Consider the following 19,080-nt stretch of genomic DNA (forward strand, 5'->3'; position numbering starts at 1 on the left):
TTGTGTACTGCACAAGAGTAGATGAAAGGAAGCTTTGGTAGACCTGCTAGTCTTTGCATGAGCATGTTATCCAGAGAATGTGATATGTTTGTTCAGCCTGCCACTTGGCATGTGAATCTAGTTGATGTGCTACAGGAAATCAGATTCATGCTTCCAAAAGGTTTGGGATGGCTCAACTAGGACCTATTTGAATTTATTGGTTTCTTTGTTCATTTGTTGCTCAACACCTAATCCAAGGCTTCTCTTTGCATTATATTAGTCAATCCCAGTACAACATCACTATGGTTTGGAGTCAATTGTTAAATGCCATGCTACCACCGTAAACAAATGGAATTCTTTGCTCTAACTATGAGGACCACTTCCTGGTCACTTAGCTTTCAAGACCAGTGAATTTCTTACCTCCAATGACGGCAGAATCCATTTTACCATCATGACTCAGAGCAGTGTTTCCAGGCGGAGAGCTTTCTGCAATAAAACAGAGCATTTTGTGACCAATAAACTTTCATTTAACAGAGACATGACAACTTGAATTCCAATGATCTGATACCGTTGGAATAGCAGTTAGCGCAATGCCTTGACAGCGCCAGCGATCAGAAGCAGAGTTCGAATCCTGCACTGTCTTTAAGGAGTGTGTATGTTTTCCCCGTGTCTGCGTGGGTTTTCCCTGGGAGCTCCAGTTTCCTCCCACAGTTCAAAACATCCTGGAGGTGTAGGTTAATTGGGTATAAATTTGGCCGCACAGACTTGTGGGCTGAAATGGCCTGATCTATGTATCTAAAATTAATTTTTTTTTAAATTAGATAATTTAAGAGATTCCCTCAAACCCTAAGAGAGGTTAGTGCAGATATTGTGGGGGGCCTAGCAGAGTTATTTAAAAGGTCCTCGGCCATAGATGAGCACCAGATGATTGGAGAACAGCTAATGTTCTGTTGTTTAAGAATAATATGGGGAATTATAGCCTGGTGAGCCTGACTTCAGTGGTAGGTAAACTACTGGAAGGTATTCTAAAAGACCAAATATACTGTGGATAGCATGTAGAAAATCCTTGAACTTGGACTTGCATTTCATTTCTCAGTCAGAATGATATGGGTTCAAGTCTCACCTTAGGATGCAAGGAAACATCCATATAGGCTTTCCAATAAAGTTTTCAGGGTACCTCATTGAAGAGGGAAACCTTTCCATTTAATCTGAGACACAATTTCATTGAGAATATTTTTGTTCTTGCCAATATCCTGTCTCCTGAAACAATACTTTGCAAAAAAAAAATTAGTCTGGTTGTTCATTCATTTTTCCATCTGGATAAATTAGAATAGGCAAGACCATTATAAAACTATACAAAAGGAAAGGAAAGAGGTGCAAATGTTTAGAGAAGGAATTCCTGAGCACAAAACCTAGGCTGCCTGCAAGAGTAAAATTAAAAAAAGAGATCAATACAGAAAAAAAATATTTTCCAAACTTGAATCCCTGGACTGTAGAAGAATGATGGGAGATTTAATAGAGGTATACAAAATTATGATAGGTACAGAGTAAATGCAAGAAGGCTTTTTTAACTGAGGGTGAGTGAGATACAAACCCAAGGATATGGGTGAAGTGTGAAAGGGGAAAAGGTTTAAGGGGAACTTCTTCACACCGAGAGTGGTGGGAGTGTGGAATGAGCTACTCTCTGAAGTGGTGAATGTGGGTTCAATTTTAATATTAAGAAAATCTGGACAGGTACGTGGATGGGAGGGGTACGGAGGGATTAAGGACTGGGTGCAAAGCAGAATAATAGTTTAGCACAGACCAGAAGGGCCAAAGGGCCTGTTTCTCCACTGTAATGATCTATGGTTCTATTTAAAAGTTAGGAAAGAAGTCAGTGATAAGTGGAAAGTTAAGAGAGCAAACTGTGAGCAATATTTTGGGTAGAAAAAAATAAATATACATTAATCTGCATTATCTCTTTAGGAACACGCGAAAATGTAAGCGAAGCTACTAAATATCCTTTGTTAGGTGTCTTTGTCCACAGATAATATTGCACTGAGATAAAAAATACAATACTTCAAAAAGTGTCAACGATAAATATAATTATAAACACGTCATTTGCAGACACGTTGAAGGGTGTCAGGATGTTAGAGGCTCATTTCAACAAATGAAGGATCATAGAAAATCACTCATTGTTGTGTCAGGAGAATAAACCTGTTTACACATTAGTCTAATATCTGGAGAGCAGTTCAGAAACAGTAAAATAGGAGTGAACTATTAAGCTTTTTAAGATTGTTCTTTCATTCAATATCTTCAGGGCTAATCTTTGAAATCTCTTTCATATTCTGAAGCGCTTTTGCATAACTGCTAAATGGACAGTCTCATAACTTCTTTCCTTCATAAATGTATGAAGTGAAATGACCTCTGAAGCCTCCTGTGGTAGAGAATGCCACTCGTTCACTACTCACCAAAGGAATTTCTCAACCTGGTTTGAGGGCCTCTTCACCAGAGAAAACCTCTTCCCCTTGTATCAAGACTGAGGGGGGAGGGAGAAAAAGTCACTGTAAATGTGTGGAAAAGAAAAAGTGTATATCATGGCTATTGTGATTTATGGTGTGAAAAATAAAAAATTAAAAAAAAAAAAAAAAAAAAGACTGTTGAACGCAGTCAAAATTTATTTGTCATTCAGGTTCTTCTTAGGACAGTTCAATTATCCCTGGAAGCAGCCTGGTGAACTCTTGCTGCACTCCCTCTGTGACTATATCTTGGGTCAGGAAAAACCAAACTAAAGCAGGTGGGGTCTCATCCAATCTCTATGCAACATGTGCAGGGGAAATTAAAACCAACACCACGGAAGCAGAGGCAGCGATCACTTCAAAGGTCAAGTTTGTTGTCTGAGGTACAGAACATGCAGTTTTGGTAAAATTCCCCTGAAGACACTAGGTGAGGATTATACATCACGTGCATCCATCCTGATGCTTGTTGTCATTTGGCTAGGTCATTCATTTTTCCTGAATCCAGACAACCCCATATTTTTTCATCTAATGTTACAAGAATAAACAGTCATCAGGACAGGTAGGTTTCAATTAATCAGGAGGCTGGGACTTTTCTCCCCAGAATATGCAGGAGACCTTAGAGAACTTTTTTTTTTAATCATAGTGTTAGAGAACAGAAAATAGTCATCATCTTTTCCCTCGGCTAGGGGAATTTAAGGCTGGAGGGCATAAATTTAAGGAGTGAGGGGAAAGATGTAAAAAGAAACCGGAGGGTCCATGGTTCAAAATGCAGGGGAAATGGAGGGGTGTTGGAGCATGGAGTGGGGGGAGGGATTATAGGCTAATTGGGTGGAAATGGGCAGCATGAATTTGTGGGCCAGAAGGGCCTATTACCATGCTGTGTGTTTCGATTTAAAATTTAACTTCTTCACATAGGAGAGTGATAGGGTTTAAGGAACAACTGGCCAAAGTGATGGCCATGAAGACAATTGTAACTTTTAAAAATACATTAAAGGCAGGAACACAAGAAGAAAACAATTAGAACATAAGAAATAGGAGCAGGAGTCCACTCGTGCAGATGACATTAAGTTTGGAATCATTGTGCACAGCAAAGATTTGTTTTAAGTGCTTGCAGAGGGATCTGGACCAGCTGGGAAAATGGCCTGAACAATGGCAGATGGAATTTAATGCAGACAAGTGTGAGGTGTTGCATTTTGGAAGGACCAACCAAGAAAGGACATGCACGGTAAATGGTCGGGCCCTGACAGAGGGATTTGGGAATATAGATACACAATTCCCTGTAAGTGGTGTCACAGGTGAATAGGGTTGTAAAGAGACCTTTTGGCATATTGGCCTTCAAAAATCAAATTACTGAGTACTGGAGTTGAGATGTTATGTTGAAGTTGTACAAATCATTGTTGAGGCCAAATTTGGAGGATTGTGTGCAGTTTTGGTCACCTAATGATAGAAAATATATCAATAAGATTGAAAGAGTGCAGAGAAGATTTATTAGGAGGTTGCCTGGACTTCAGGAATTTAATTACAGGGAAAGGTTTGAACTTTATTCCCTGGAGCGTAGAACAATGAGGGGAGATCTCATTGAAGTCTTTATAATTGTGAGGGGGATAGACAATAAATATAGGTAGGCTTTTTCCACTGAAGATAGGTGAGATACAAACCAGAGAAGATGGGTAAAGGGTGAAAGAGGTAAAGTTTAGAGGGAACATGAGGGGGAATTTCTTCACACAGTGGGAGTGTGAAATGAGTTGCCAGCTGAGATGGTGAATGTGGGTTCAATTTTAACATTTAAAAAGATTTTGGACAAATACATGGATGGGAGAGGTATTCAGGACAAAGGACTGTGTGCAAGTAAGTGGGACGAGGCAAAATAAATGGTTCTGCACAGACTAGAAGAGCCAAAGGGGACTGTTTCTGTGCTGCAATTTCTATGGTTCCAGGAGTAGGCCATCTGGCCTGTCGAGCCTGCTCCGCCATTCAATGAGATCATGGCTGATCTGATAATAGATTCATATCCACCTACCTGCCTTTTCCCCATATCCCTTAATTTCCTTACTGTGTAAAAATCTATCCAACCCCATCTTAAATATTTTCACTGAGGTCACCTACTGCTTCAATGGGCTGTGAATTCCATAGATTCACTACCCTAGAGGACATGCAGTTCCTTCTCATTTCCATCCTAAATCTACTACCAACGATCTTGTGGCTATGTGCCCTAGTCTAGTTTCCCCACCATTGGGAACAACTTACCCAACTCTATCTTATCTATGCCTTTCACAGTTTTATACATTTCTATATGATCCCCTCTCATTCTTCTAAATTCCAGCGAGTACAATCCAAGACGACTCAATCTCTCCTCATAGGCTAACCCCTTCATTGCTAGAATTGGTGAACCTCCTCTGCACCATGTCCAAAATGAGTATATATTTCCTCAAGTAAGGAGACTAGAATTCCATGCAGTCCTCCAGATGTGACCTCACCAATACCTTGTACAAATGCAGCATAACTTCCCTGCTCTTAAATTCAATCTCTTTGGCAATGAAGGCCAACATTCCACTTGCCTTCATGATAGCCCACTGCTCCTGTATACCAATCTTTAGTGATTCATGCACAAGCATTCCCAAGTCCTTCTGAACGGCAGCATACTGCAATTACTTGCCATTTAAATAAATATACTGATCTTCTATTTTTCTTTCCAAAGTGAATAGTCTCACATTTACCAACATTGTACTCCATCTTCCAGATCCTTGCGTACTCACTCAACCTATTTATCTCTCTTCAGACTCTCCCCATCTTCTGCAAAATTTGAAGGGTCAAATGCAGGCAAATGAACTCAGTTTGGTCAGCATGGACATGTTGGGGTGAAGGTCTGTTTCCATGCTATGGAACTCTGTGACTAAGATGAGACAGTCTTGTAAGATCGCTGAAATTTCCCAAGTGATGACAGAATAGGATACGCCTCTGTAAAAATGTTGTTCTCCCTGGCCAAAGCAGAGAGGAGATTGAAGAACCTTTCCCACAAGTAGAATACTCAGCTTAATGACATACAGGTTTGAATTTAGAAATGGAGGAGTATTGTTACAATTGGGTAGGAGGTTGGAAAGGCAACACCTGGATTATGACTCACAGCTTTGTTCCCCTCAGTGCAGTATTAATTTTTTTAAATGTAGACATGCAGCATGGTAACAGGTATTCTGGCCCACGAGCCTGTGCCGCCCAATTACACTCAATTGAACTACAACCCCCGTACGTTTGAAGGGTGGGAGGAAACTGGAGCCTCTGGAGAAAACCCTCGCAGACACAGGAAGAACAAACATAACAGACAGTGTTTGATTCGAACCTGGGTGTAATAACGTTGCACAAACCATGACACTAACTGAAGCCATCAGAGGCGACCCAAAGGAGATTCACCAAGTAAATTTCAGGGAAGGAGAAGACTATTCTATCAAGAATGGCCAAACTGATCATGTGACTATTCTTTGGAAGTCCAAAGAATCAGGAGGGGGAATGATATTATTGAACGTACATTCTTCTAAAGGATCAGAACAAAAGAGATGTTAAGATGTTTTCAATAATAGGCAAGTCCCAAATGAAGGGGCAATATTTCAAAATGAGGGGCTGGTCATTTAAAATGTAGAAATATGTTTTCAGGAGATAATGTAGATGGAAGGGTGGGTGAATGAGTTTGCAGATAATACAAATATTGGTGAAGTTATGGACAGGGTTGAAGGGAATCAAGAGTCAGGATATAGATCAGTTAGAGATAGGGAGAAAGAAATGACTGATTTGTTTAATCCAGATGATTGTCTGGGGCCTGGGTGTCATGGTTTGAGTAGTAGCGAGTCAATGACCTGGGATTAAATCTGCTGCTCTCTGTAAGGGGTTTGTATGTTCACCTCTTGACCACATGGGTTTCTTGCATGTGCTCCAGTTTCTTCCCACGTTCCAAGTAGGTTATAAGGTTAGCAGGGGGCTAATTGGGCAGTGTAGCCCTGTGAGCCAAAGGGCATGATACTGTGCTGAATATGTACATTAAAAAAATGCAAACTGTGAGAAGTCAAACATAGGGGGAAATGCATACAGTTAATAATAGAATCTTAGAAGTATTGACATACAGATGGATCTGGGGACTCCAGGACCATAGTTCATTGAAACTGACTCAGCAAGTCAACATGTCGGTAATGAAGACTTATGGTATTCTTGGCTTCACTGGGTAGAGAATTGAGTATAAAAGTCCATTGAGATCATGTTGCAGCTATATAAAACATCATTCAGCCATAATTGGAATATTATGTGCAATTCTGGATGCCCCATTACAAGAAGCAAGTGAAAGCTTTGGAAAGGGTACAGAAGAGGTTTGCCAGAATATGCCTGGTTTGGAGTGTGTGAGCTATGGGGAGAGATTGGACAGACTTGGGTTGTTTTCTCTGTAGTATAGAAGGCTGAAGGGTGACAAAATTATGGGAGGCATTGATAGTGAGAAAGATTCTGGCTGTTCACCCTATGTAAGTACATCACACACCAGTGGAAATGCAGTTAAGGGAGATATGTGGGCCAAATATTTTTGCACAGAATGGTGGGTACCTGGAATTGGCTGGGAGGAGTAGAGGTGGAAGGAGAGACAATGTAGCTTTTAAGAGGCTTCCACAGAGATACACAAATATGAAGGAATGTCTATCAGATGCAAACAGGAGGTTTGTCATGGTTTGAGTAGTAGGGTGTTTGGCACAGACATGTGGATTGAAGGGCCTGTTTCTGTACCATTCAATGTTCTATAATTGGAATCTCAGAAATAGTCAACATTTCTGTTTCATGAGATATTGTGACAAGTTAATATATATTGTTATTGTTTCTTATGTTCCTGTGTGGTTTTTTTTTGGTGTATCCGTGTCTTGTGCTTGTTCATAGGACAACAAATTCCCTCCTTCTCAGTCTAACAGGACAGAACCACTATGTTCAAGATGATGTTTCTAATACCTCGACCAGGAGCTAATGGTGAAAGGGTTAACCACCTAGGATTGAACTAAGTAGAGACATCATTTTCCTGAGTGGTGAATTTATGGACATCTCTACCACTGAAAGTCATTGAACCCAAATCATTAAATAGATTCAAGTCATTGGAGATAGTTCTCAGGCTCAGAAGGGACCAATGTTAAAAAACTAGGAGCAAGAAATTGAAATTGGATGGCCAGTTATTGTCATATTGAACAGTATCAAAATCAGAATAAATTGTCATGAAGACGTCGCGAAATTCATTGTTTTGCCGCAGTATCACAGTATAAACATTCATGTAGGCCACCTTGGAAAATTAATTAAAATAGTGCAAGAAAAAGAAAGACAGTGTTTATGTTCATTGTTCATTCAGGAACCTGATGGCGGAGGGGAAGAAGCCATCCTTGTGCCACTGAGTGCACATCTTCAGTCTCCTGTACCTCCTTCCCAAAGATAGCAAAGTGAAGAGGGTGGGGGGTCTTTGAGGAATTTCTTCAGACACCACCTCTTGTGGATGTCCTCGATGAGGTGGTGGCCGTAGTGTCGCAGAGGAGATCCAAAGACCCGAGTGGCCTATTCCTGGTCCTAAAATCTGTTTTTATGAAGGCCCAATTGGAAAAATAAATATGTAGAATACAGAAAAGACTCTTTTGGATTGCTATTGCATTAGTCCGCTGAATGTTTTGACTGCTAATCCAAAGCAAGTTAGCTATTTGCATGTAAAACAGATGGCAAAACTTCTTATCTCCAAAAATTGGATTGAATGCAGATGCATAAATAACCACACCCCTAAATATACTGGAAGGAGAAATAGAGAAGGCAGACAGATGTCCACAAACTTGGGAGAAGCAGTGTCAATCCCTGGCCAGCAACAAATCCCCTCTTCATTTCCATTGCAGAATAAGAGAGCTAGCAGCTAGCCCTGGGAATACGAGAAGTGGGGCGTTACCCACATAGTGTAGATTTATTGTATTTGGAACACTTTGCATTGCACTGTCAAAAGGAAATGTTTAAATAATTGATTGGCCAGAATTCTAAAGTGCATTAGAAAACATACTGAGAACTTTGTGCATCACTGGCCACTCTCTTCGATGGAATTAAATTGTTTATCGTCATGCGTCCTGAGATGCAGTGCAAAGCTTTGCTTTGTGCGCTATCCCGCCCATAGTCACAGCTGATCTTGCAAAAATTAAACAAAGATACAAGGTGTAGTTAGAATAAGTGAAAGAAGACCAGGTGTGGTATCAATAAGACAAGGAGCTGGGTGGGGATAGAGAAACATACAGTTAAAAAACAATGCAAGGGCATCATCTTTTATCAATGAGGGGTCCACTCAAGGGGCAGATAACAGAAGGAACGAGATTGTCATTGAATCTGGAAGTTTGTGACTTCAAGCTCGTGTACTTTTTGCCCAACAGAATGGCGGGAGTTAGTGAAGGGTGAAGACAGTGTGAACAGGGCAGAGCTAATCCTTTAATGTCGCCAGCTTTCCTAAAATAGCAGAAGGTCTAAATGGAGTCAACAGAAGGAAGGATGGTTTGCCTGAGCAGTATTCATAATTTAATTTTCAGACTTATTGTCAGAGTACATACATGACCTCACATGCAACCACTGTTCCCTCTTCACTGTGCACACGAGCGTGCATACACGTTTTGCAACCAGCACACAAAGGAGATTAATGTGCGCACAATTTAATGAATTCAAATTTTCCATGCAAGAAAAAAAATCCCTATGGATTGCAAATTTTGCTCAAATGGTGGCATTTGTACTTCAAAGTTAACAGTTTTGTGACCTTGCAAAGTTGATGACATTGGGGGAACCTTTCTTGCATCTAGTATGGACTGTGAGCAAGATTTTAGCCGAAGTTTACATTTGCACAAGCATTTAGTGCAGACATGCTTTTGTCATAGGAAACAAATTTGCACAATGTCGATTTTTGGCTCACACTGACTACTAAAAAATTAGAGAGAACATAGCCTACAACCCTGAGGTTCTTTTGCCTGTGCGCAAGGCAGAATTACCACTTATGGGTAGTGCAAAAAACTGTACTTAGAAGATATGCATACATGAAAACAAAGAAAGAAATGTAAACAAACTGACTGACATGAGCTAAAACATCAATAATGTTCAAAAATAAGAGCCTTTAAATGAGTCTTTGACTGAGTTTGTGGTTGAGAAGTCAGATGGTGGACGGGTAGTAGCTGTTCCTGAACCTAGTGGCGCAAGTCTTGTGGCATCTATACCTTTTTCCTGACAGTACCATTGCACATGAACTCCTCAGACTTGACATCGACATAGCCGCTCTCAGTGAAGTCCGCCTTGCAGATGTAGGCAGCCTCCAAGAACACGGCGCGGGCTACACATTCTACTGGTCTGGCAAGTCTATGGATGAACGACGCCTATCTGGTGTAGGCTTCATGGTCAAGAACTCCATTGCCTCCAAACTCGAAAACCTCCCGACAGGCCACTCGAACCGGATCATGTCCATGCGACTCCCCCTTCAAAACAAGCGTTGCATCACCCTCATCAGTGTCTATGCTCCAACCCTCCAGGCGGAACCAGCAGAAAAGGACAAGTTCTACACTGACCTGCGCAACCTCATTCAATGCACCCCTACAGCCGACAAGGTTGTCATCCTTGGCGACTTCAACGCTCGCGTCGGCAAAGACTCAGAAACCTGGCCAGGAATCCTGGGCAAGCATGGTGTCGGCAAGAGCAACGACAATGGGCGCCTCCTGTTGGAGCTCTGCGCAGAACAGCGGCTTGTCATTACAAACACCCTTTTACAGCAGAGGGACAGCCTGAAGACGACCTGGATGCATCCCCGATCCAAACACTGGCATCTCCTGGACTACGTCCTGGTGCGAGAAAGAGACAAACGAGATGTGCTCCACACCAGGGTCATGCCCAGCGCGGAATGCCATACTGACCACCGGCTGGTTCGCTGCAAGCTCAACCTTCACTTCAAGGCAAAGCCCAGGAACAGTAAAGCCCCCAGAAAGAGGTTCAATGTTGGAAACCTGCAGTCAGACGAAGTGAGAGGAAACTTCCAGGCAAACCTCAAAGCAAAGCTTGAGGATGCAATCCGCCTCACGAACTCATCCCCGAAACCTTCTGGGATCAGCTGAAGACTACCATACTGCAATCCACTGAAGAGGTACTGGGCTTCTCCTCCAGGAAAAACAAGGACTGGTTCGACGAAAACAGCCAAGAAATCCAGGAGCTGCTGGCAAAGAAGCGAGCTGCCCACCAGGCTCACCTTACAAAGCCGTCCTGGCCAGAGAAGAAACAAGCCTTCCGTCGTGCATGCAGCCATCTTCAGCGCAAACTCCGGGAGATCCAAAATGAGTGGTGGATTAGCCTCGCCAAGCGAACCCAGCGCAGCGCGGACATTGGCGACCAGGGGTTTTTACGAGGCTCTAAAGGCTGTGTACGGCCCCTCACCCCAAGTCCAAAGCCCGCTGCGCAGCTCAGATGGCAAAGTCCTCCTCAACAACAAGAGATAACAGGAGATGAAAACACATCTGACAAATCAATTAAGGACCGATGGTCAGAACACTTCCAATCTCTTTTCAGTGCCAACCGCTCAGTCCAAGATTCCGCCCTGCTCCAGCTCCCTCAACAGCCCCTAAGGCTAGAGCTGGATGAGGTCCTCACCCGGGAAGAGACATATAAGGCAATTGAACAACTGAAAAGTGGCAAAGCAGCAGGTATGGATGGAATCCCACCAGAGGTCTGGAAGGCTTGCGGCAAAGCTCTGCATACCAAACTGCATGAGTTTTTCATGCTCTGCTGGGACCAAGGAAAGTTGCCTCAGGGCCTTCGTGATGCCATCATCATCACCCTGTACAAAAACAAAGGCGAGAAATCAGACTGCTCAAACTACAGGGGAATCACGCTGCTCTCCATTGCAGGCAAAATCTTTGCTAGGATTCTCCTAAATAGAATAATACCTAGTGTGGCCGAGAATGTTCTCCCAGAATCACAGTGCGGCTTTCGCGCAAACAGAGGAACTACTGACACGGTCTTTGCCCTCAGACAGCTCCAAGAAAAGTGCAGAGAACAAAACAAAGGACTCTACATCACCTTTGTTGACCTCACCAAAGCCTTCGACACCGTGAGCAGGAAAGGGCTTTGGCAAATACTAGAGCGCATCGGATGCCCCCCAAAGTTCCTCAACATGGTTATCCAACTGCACGAAAACCAACAAGGTCGGGTCAGATACAGCAATGAGCTCTCTGAACCCTTCTCCATTAAAAATGGCGTGAAGCAAGGCTGCGTTCTCGCACCAATCTTTTCAATCTTCTTCAGCATGACGCTGAACCAAGCCATGAAAGACCTCAACAATGAAGACACTGTTTACATCCGGTACCGCACGGATGGCAGTCTCTTCAATCTGAGGCGCCTGCAAGCTCACACCAAGACACAAGAGCAACTTATCCATGAACTACTCTTTGCAGACGATGCCGCTTTAGTTGCCCATTCAGTGCTTGACGTCCTGTTTTGTGGAAACTGCCAAAATGTTTGGCCTGGAAGTCAGCCTGAAGAAAACGGAGGTGCTCCATCAGCCAGCTCCCCACCATGACTACCAGCCCCCCCACATCTCCATCGGGCACACAAAACTCAAAACGGTCAACCAGTTTACCTATCTCAGCTGCACCATTGCATTAGATGCAAGGATCGACAACAAGATAGACAACAGACTCGCCAAGGCAAATAGCGCCTTTGGAACACTACACAAAAGAGTCTGGAAAAACAACCAACTGAAAAACCTCACAAAGATAAGCGTATACAGAGCCGTTGTCATACCCACACTCCTGTTCGGCTCCGAATCATGGGTCCTCTACTGGCATCACCTACGGCTCCTAGAACGCTTCCACCAGCGTTGTCTCTGCTCCATTCTCAACTTTTATTGGAGCGACTTCATCCCTAACATCGAAGTACTCAAGATGGCAGAGGCCGACAGCATCGAATCCACACTGCTGAAGATCCAACTGCACTGGGTAGGTCACGTCTCCAGAATGGAGGACCATCGCCTTCCCAAGATCGTGTTATATGGCGAGCTCTCCACTGGCCACCGTGACAGAGGTGCACCAAAGAAGAGGTACAAGGACTGCCTAAAGAAATCTCTTGGTGCCTGCCACATTGACCACTGCCAGTGGGCTGATATCGCCTCAAACTGTGCATCTTGGCACCTCACAGTTCGGTGGGCAACAACCCCCTTTGAAGAAGACCGCAGAGCCCACCTCACTGACAAAAGACAAAGGAGGAAAAACCCAACACCCAACCCCAACCAACCAATTTTCCCCTGCAACCGTGCTTGCCTGTCCCGCATCGGACTTGTCAGCCACAAACGAGCCTGCAGCTGACGTGTACATTTACCCCCCTCCATAAATCTTCGTCCGTGAAGCCAAGCCAAAGAAAAAGAAGACCAGTGAGAACAGAGCTTGTTCTGGGTGATGTGGCAGCATTCCCTGTGGATGTTCTTAATGATGGTTGGGGCCCGGGGGGGGGGGGGGGGGTGGGGGTAGGGGGAGTTTGCTTGTGATGTCCTGGGCTGTGTCCAGTACCTTTTGAAACTCTGAAATTTCTTGTCGAGTTGGGTAGACCACTTCCCGTTCCAGGCCGTGATATTTTGTTTGGTGGCCATAGAAACATTTGTAGGATACCATAGGGGGCATTCCAGATTTCAATGAGCTTCTTACAAGAACAGGTTCATTCCAAAAAAAAAGATAAACAACTGTGAAATATCAACTGATAATGGTGGAGCACAAACGTCTCCAAGGCATTGCCAGATGTGGGAGAATAAAATGGAACTGGTGTGAATGGCTGGTGAGATGAATGATCTGTTTCTACACTCCAGAACTAAAAACATTCGGACAAATATTAGGGTTATAAAGGTGAGAAAGAAAGCCGATGCAGAGTGTGTAGGAGGGTACATTTTATGTGGTCTGGTGCAGAGAGATAACAGGAGATGAAAACACATCTGACAAATCAATTAAGGAACTGGTGCTTCAGGTATCTTTAATCTCATGGGCATTTACAATACTACATATTATTAAATCCACACACTGGCTTACTTTGTCGAGCATCAGAGGATGATTACCACTGAATATTTAATTCAAGTACCTGCCTGCTCACCTCCAGTTTCTGTTAGGCCCCTCCCTCGTCTCCCTATCTTCCCCATCCTTCCGTCTCCTTTCCTCCGTCCCTCATCATACAGAGAGCTATCGCCTCCCCCTATCACCTCAGCTTTTTTTTCTCTTCTGTCCTGCTCTCATATCCACCTGCAACTTCATGCCTGCGTTCTTCCCCTTGATGAAGGGCTCAGACCCAAAACGTCGGTTAGGTATCTTTATCTTTACTGCGTTACTTGCTGAGTTTCTCCAGCAGTAAATCCAAAAATTCTGCAGACAGCATGGTTGAAGTAAGGGCACAACAGGCTGGAGAAGATCAGCAGGTCAAACAGTGTCCTTTATACAGTAACGGCAAAGATAGAGAACCGGCGTTTTGGGCCTGAGCCCTTCGAAGTATGAGAAATTCTGCAAATTTGTGTAAACTACCCCTATCACTGATTTTGGTGTACTATATGGATACAGTTAAGATACCAAAAGACAAAGGGAATTTAAAATAAAATCATCTAAAACAATTCAAGTGCAGGTTTATTGTCACAGGTATTAAGGTATAGTGAGAACCAGGCCAATCCACCTGCACAATACATAGCAGGAAAAACATAGTTGGAGTGAGATTGGTTGATAAACGAGCTAAAGGCAACATTTTTAAAATTTATTCAGAAATCTGATGATGGGGAAAATAAATTGTCCTTGAATTTGGTGATTCTTGCTCTCAGTCTTGTGAATCTTCATACCATTACGAGGAGGTGAAGAGAGTGTGGCTGGGGTGGGACAAGTCTTACTATAACCATATAACCACTTACAGCACAGAACAGGCCAGTTCGGCCCTACTCGTCCATGCCGTTGTCAGAAATTTATTGACAGAAGGAGCCAAATTCCACACTTAAAATTTTCAGTTTGACCAAGAAATATTGAGTCTGTCATAAACAACAACAAATCTCCAAAGTTATGATGAGTTAATGCCCAAGTCCAGAAATATGAAGAAAATCTGAGTTTAATTGTGAACTATTTTCACAAGATTTTCATGTCAAAATTCCTTCATTGTCAGAACATACAATATTACACAAAATTGCCTTCAAGGCAGACAAAAAGGTCACCATTAGTTTTGCCCAGCACCTCTTACAGTAAGAGAAAAAGAGAAGCAAAAGAGAGTCCCTTCAGTCACCAAGTATCCATGGATCTTCCTCCAGCATTCCCACAACCTCCGTAACTGCACAGACCCATGTTCAATTCATCGGCAAACCAAGCTCCAGATCCAAACCTCCGATGTGATCAGGAAACCTTCAGCACCCGAGGCTCTCCAGGAGCTCTAAACCTCGGATGTGATCAGGAAACTTTCAGCACCCAAGGCTCTCCAAGAGCCTTTCTTGTTCTCAGCACCCTCTCATATCCTGGTTCTGAGACTTGGTCCTCATGAGGCAGTCTCTAGCAGCCCGTGCAGGTCCTCCAGTTGCAAGTTACCTGCAGTCTGTCTGGATCCCTCAGCTGCTGACATCCTCACTGGTCTTCTGCCATATCCACCTTCCCTGTAGTGTCCTTCAGCCACTGAGGTCCTAGGTTTATCTGTTGCTGCAGTTACTGCCCTGTACGGTCATCTCCCTTGTTTCTCCTTCTCATAGGCTATGTTCTCTCCCTTTCTGGGGCCTTGTACTGGCCTGCTGCTCCGTGCAGCCTGAGTAGGTTCCTCACCCACAGCTTGGTGCTTGTGTGTGTCCTTTGGCCATTGAGCCCCTTGCTTGTCCGCCGTCGTGGTCAATGTCCTTGAGGTTATCTCTGCTTCTCCTTCTCAATGATCATAAGATACCATAGGGGGCATGACAGCACAGTTGGCATTGATGAGATAGGCTGAAAGGACCTATTTCTGTGTGATATGTTTCAATGGTTCGAATATCAAATAGTTTAATCAGGGTAGTTCAACATAATAGGATTTTGACAGAGAAAAATGTGAAGAAAATATTTTTGCCAACATGCCAATCTCTAAATAGATAATGAGCATAATTGGGCAATATAGCAAAAAAAAACCATTATTTTGTCAACTCACACAGTTGTGCTTTGGGTTCTATGGTTTGACAAGAGCAATGGAAGCAACTTTGTTCACAACTTTGGAAAACAATGGACATTTGAAATGTTTTTTTGAAAAGTTAAAACCAAATGGGAACTCAATGTGCTAATTCAACAGAACAAAAATTAACAGGAAGTATTAGGAAAGTCAATAGCCAAGGTCATCATTAAGTAAAATAAACAAGACTGAGATAGAAAGTCTTTTGAGGTGAGACCTCATTTGGACTACCATGTTGAACATTGATTTGCATATTGGGAGAAGGTACATATGTTTTGAAGTTGGTGTCATTTGTTAAATGAGGGATTGACCCTGTCATCTCTGGGATTTGGAGGAACAAAAGGGACTCCTAAAGAGGTATAAAAATATCTGAGATGGGGGAAAAAAATCAACCATGCTGGAGAGGACAAAGTACTGAATCACCCCTTCCTGTTTCCAATCAGCAACTTCTGACTGAACAGTTACCAAGTGGCCTCCGCATGGTGTGGGTGGCCACAATCCCACAGCCTTCAGTAGCTCAGTGTCTTGCTAGAAGTTCATGTGCCCATAAGCCTAGGTGAACTGCAATTTGTTTGCTCACTATGTACTTTCCACTTATGATATTTGCTGTCTTGTGTTAGCTTTTTCTAGCTAAAGCAATTTGTGGGATTTTTATGTTTTAGGGAAAGAAAGGACAGGTCAGAAAATAGATATTCAAACCACGAGGGAAAGGGTGGAATGAAAAGATCACTCTGGCACTAAATCACATCGAGAGATTACTCATCCAGAGCAGCCAGGAGTTACAAGGTGAATCTCATGTTAACTCTCACTGGAGAATTGCAAGGAACTCCCACAAACTGGGTGGAAGAACATTTTGAGCCTGGCACTGAAAATGCATTAAAGAATCTATTAGAAATTTGCCAATTGTTAGAGATCCAACAAAATATTTCAATTTTTAAATGACGTGTTTAGTGAAGAATGATGTCTTGTTTTTTTTTGGTCACTCAGTATGAATAATAATGCTATCATACTCAGGCAAGAGGAGCCTGAGAAAGGAGTGGGTGAACCTTGCTAATGACAGATGGCACAACCTTGATAACTCGGACCCAACATTTGGTCAGAACTGATTCTCTCTTCTCCCTGAAAAAAAAGTTATGAAGAAACAAACCATCTGGACCTTTTCCTTAATTGCTCATCCACTCCGTTGTTAGACAGATTACAATCATTTTGAATTTCCATTGAATAATTAAGTGTCTACTTGTTGGATTAAGCATCACACTCAAATCCAATTCATGTTTTTTGAGGAAGTAACAAAAGAAATTTATGAAGGTAGGGCGGTAGATGGATTTTAGTAAGGAATTTTACAAGGGTTACCCCCATTGTGGTAGACTCATTCAGAAAGACATGAGGGATAGGGACCTTCGGTATGCAAACTCAGAATTGGCTTTCTGCAGAAAGCAGAAGGTATTAGTATATGGGACGTTTTCTGCCTGGCTGTCAGTGACCAGTGGAGTTCTATAGGGATCTATTCTGGCACCGTGTTTTTTGTGATTTTTATAAACGACTTGGATGAAGAAGCAGAGGATGGCTCAGTCAGTTTGCAGATGACACGAACATTGGAGATTTTGTGGATTGTGTCGGTTGTTGTAGGTTACAACAGGTTGTAGGCAGGATGTAGAATTGAGTGGAAAAGTTGAAGATGAAGTTCAAACCAGATAAGCGTGAAGTGATGCAGTTTGGAAGATTAAACCTGAAGGCAGAGTACTTTATACAGCAAAGATAGATACTGGACATAACCACAGTTTTGGACTTGAGCCCTTCAAGGTACGAGCAAAATATAGAGAGGCTCTTGAATAAAATGGTAGGATGGGGCAGGGGGGGGGGACTACAGGAAAGGGGTGATATGTGGCAAAGGGAGGGAGGGCCCAAGAGAAAATGGGGAGGTGGATAACTCTGAATTGAGAGGGAAGGGGTTGGAGAGCTGGAGAAAAGGGAAGTTGGAAAGGGAGGGAGGGGACAAGAGAAAATGGGGAGGTGGATAACTCTGAATTGAGAGGGAAGGGGTTGGAGAGCTGGAGAAAAGGGAAGTTGGAAAGAGTAGCTTTCTCCAATTTGCAGGTGGTCCTGGTTTGGCCGTGCATGAGGCCACACACAAATATGTCGATATGGAAGTGAGGTGCAGAATTGAAATGGTTGGCCACTGGGAGATCCCTGTCATTGATGCAGACAGAAAGAATGTGCTCAGCCAAGCACTCTCCCAGTCTGCATTCAGTCTCTCCGATATAGTGAAGGCTACACGGGAGCACCAGATGTACTAAATAATTCCCACAGATTCACAAGGAAGGAATGTTTGAGGCCCTAAATGGTGATGAAAGAGAATGTCTGGCCACTTGTGTGGCACTGCCTGTGGTGGCAGGGGAATGTGCCAAGGCAGTGATAGTGGGAAAGGATGATTGGATGAGGGAGTCACGGAGAGAGCAGACCCTACAGAAGGCAGAGAGGGGAGGAAAGGGGAAGATGTGTCTTGAGAGAAATAGCGGAGGATATGTTAGATGTGGAATCTGATGGGGGGAAGGTAGGTGAGGACAAGGAGAGTCCTGTTCTTGTTGTGTCTAGGGGCAGATGTGTGGGAAATGGAGGAGATGTGGGTAAGGGCTGTTGTGTCTAGGGGCAGATGTGCGGGAAATGGAGGAGATGTGGGTAAGGGCTGATGTGTCTAGGGGCAGATGTGCGGGAAATGGAGGAGATGTGGGTAAGGGCTGTTGTGTCTAGGGGCAGATGTGCAGAAAATGGAGGAGATGTGGGTAAGGGCTGTCGATGGTGATAAAGAGGAAGCCAGGTTTTTTTGAAGGAGAACATCTTGGATAATCTGGAATAGAAGAGACCTAATCGTGGGATCAAATTTCAGATTTTAGATTTATTGTCAGAGTACATACATGACATCATATACAATCCTGAGATTCTTTTTCATTGCAGCCACAGCAGAATTACCACTAATTGGTTGTGCAAAAAATAAACTGTACAGTGTAAACATGTAAACACAAAGAACTGTAAACATAATGAATGTAAACAAACTGACTGTGCAATACAGAGAATAAAAAAGAAAATCAATGAAGTGCACAATTAAGAATCCTTAAATGAGTCTCTGAGTGAGTTTGTCATTGAGGAGTCTGATGGTGGGGCACCTAGACATCTTTCCTGATGGCAGCAGCGAGAACAAAGCGTGTGGTGGGTGGTGAGGGTCTTTGATGATTGCTGCTGCTCTCCAATGGCAGCGTTCCCTGTCGATGTAATCAATAATGGGGAGGGTTTTGCCTATGATGTCCTGGGCTATATCCACTACCTTTTGGAGGGCTTAACGGTCAGGGGTATTAGTGTTCCCATACCAAATTGTGATGCAGTCGGTCTGCACACATGATTAATGGAAAGATTCTTCACAGTG

At 43.2% G+C, this 19,080-nt stretch overlaps 1 protein-coding gene across 2 annotated transcripts in view; it reads right to left on the bottom strand.

The window, feature by feature from the left end:
- Nucleotides 1-19,080, bottom strand: part of LOC138750789 (glycophorin-C-like) — a 108,078-nt gene that overhangs the window by 25,169 nt on the left and 63,829 nt on the right. For both annotated transcript variants that reach the window (XM_069912929.1, XM_069912930.1), the window contains one exon: nucleotides 400-465. In XM_069912929.1, the coding sequence (XP_069769030.1) occupies nucleotides 400-465 (66 nt within the window). The remainder of the gene's footprint in view (nucleotides 1-399; nucleotides 466-19,080) is intronic.

Source organism: Narcine bancroftii, unplaced genomic scaffold, assembly GCF_036971445.1.
Source record: "Narcine bancroftii isolate sNarBan1 unplaced genomic scaffold, sNarBan1.hap1 Scaffold_267, whole genome shotgun sequence".
Classification (NCBI taxonomy): Eukaryota; Metazoa; Chordata; class Chondrichthyes; order Torpediniformes; family Narcinidae; genus Narcine; species Narcine bancroftii.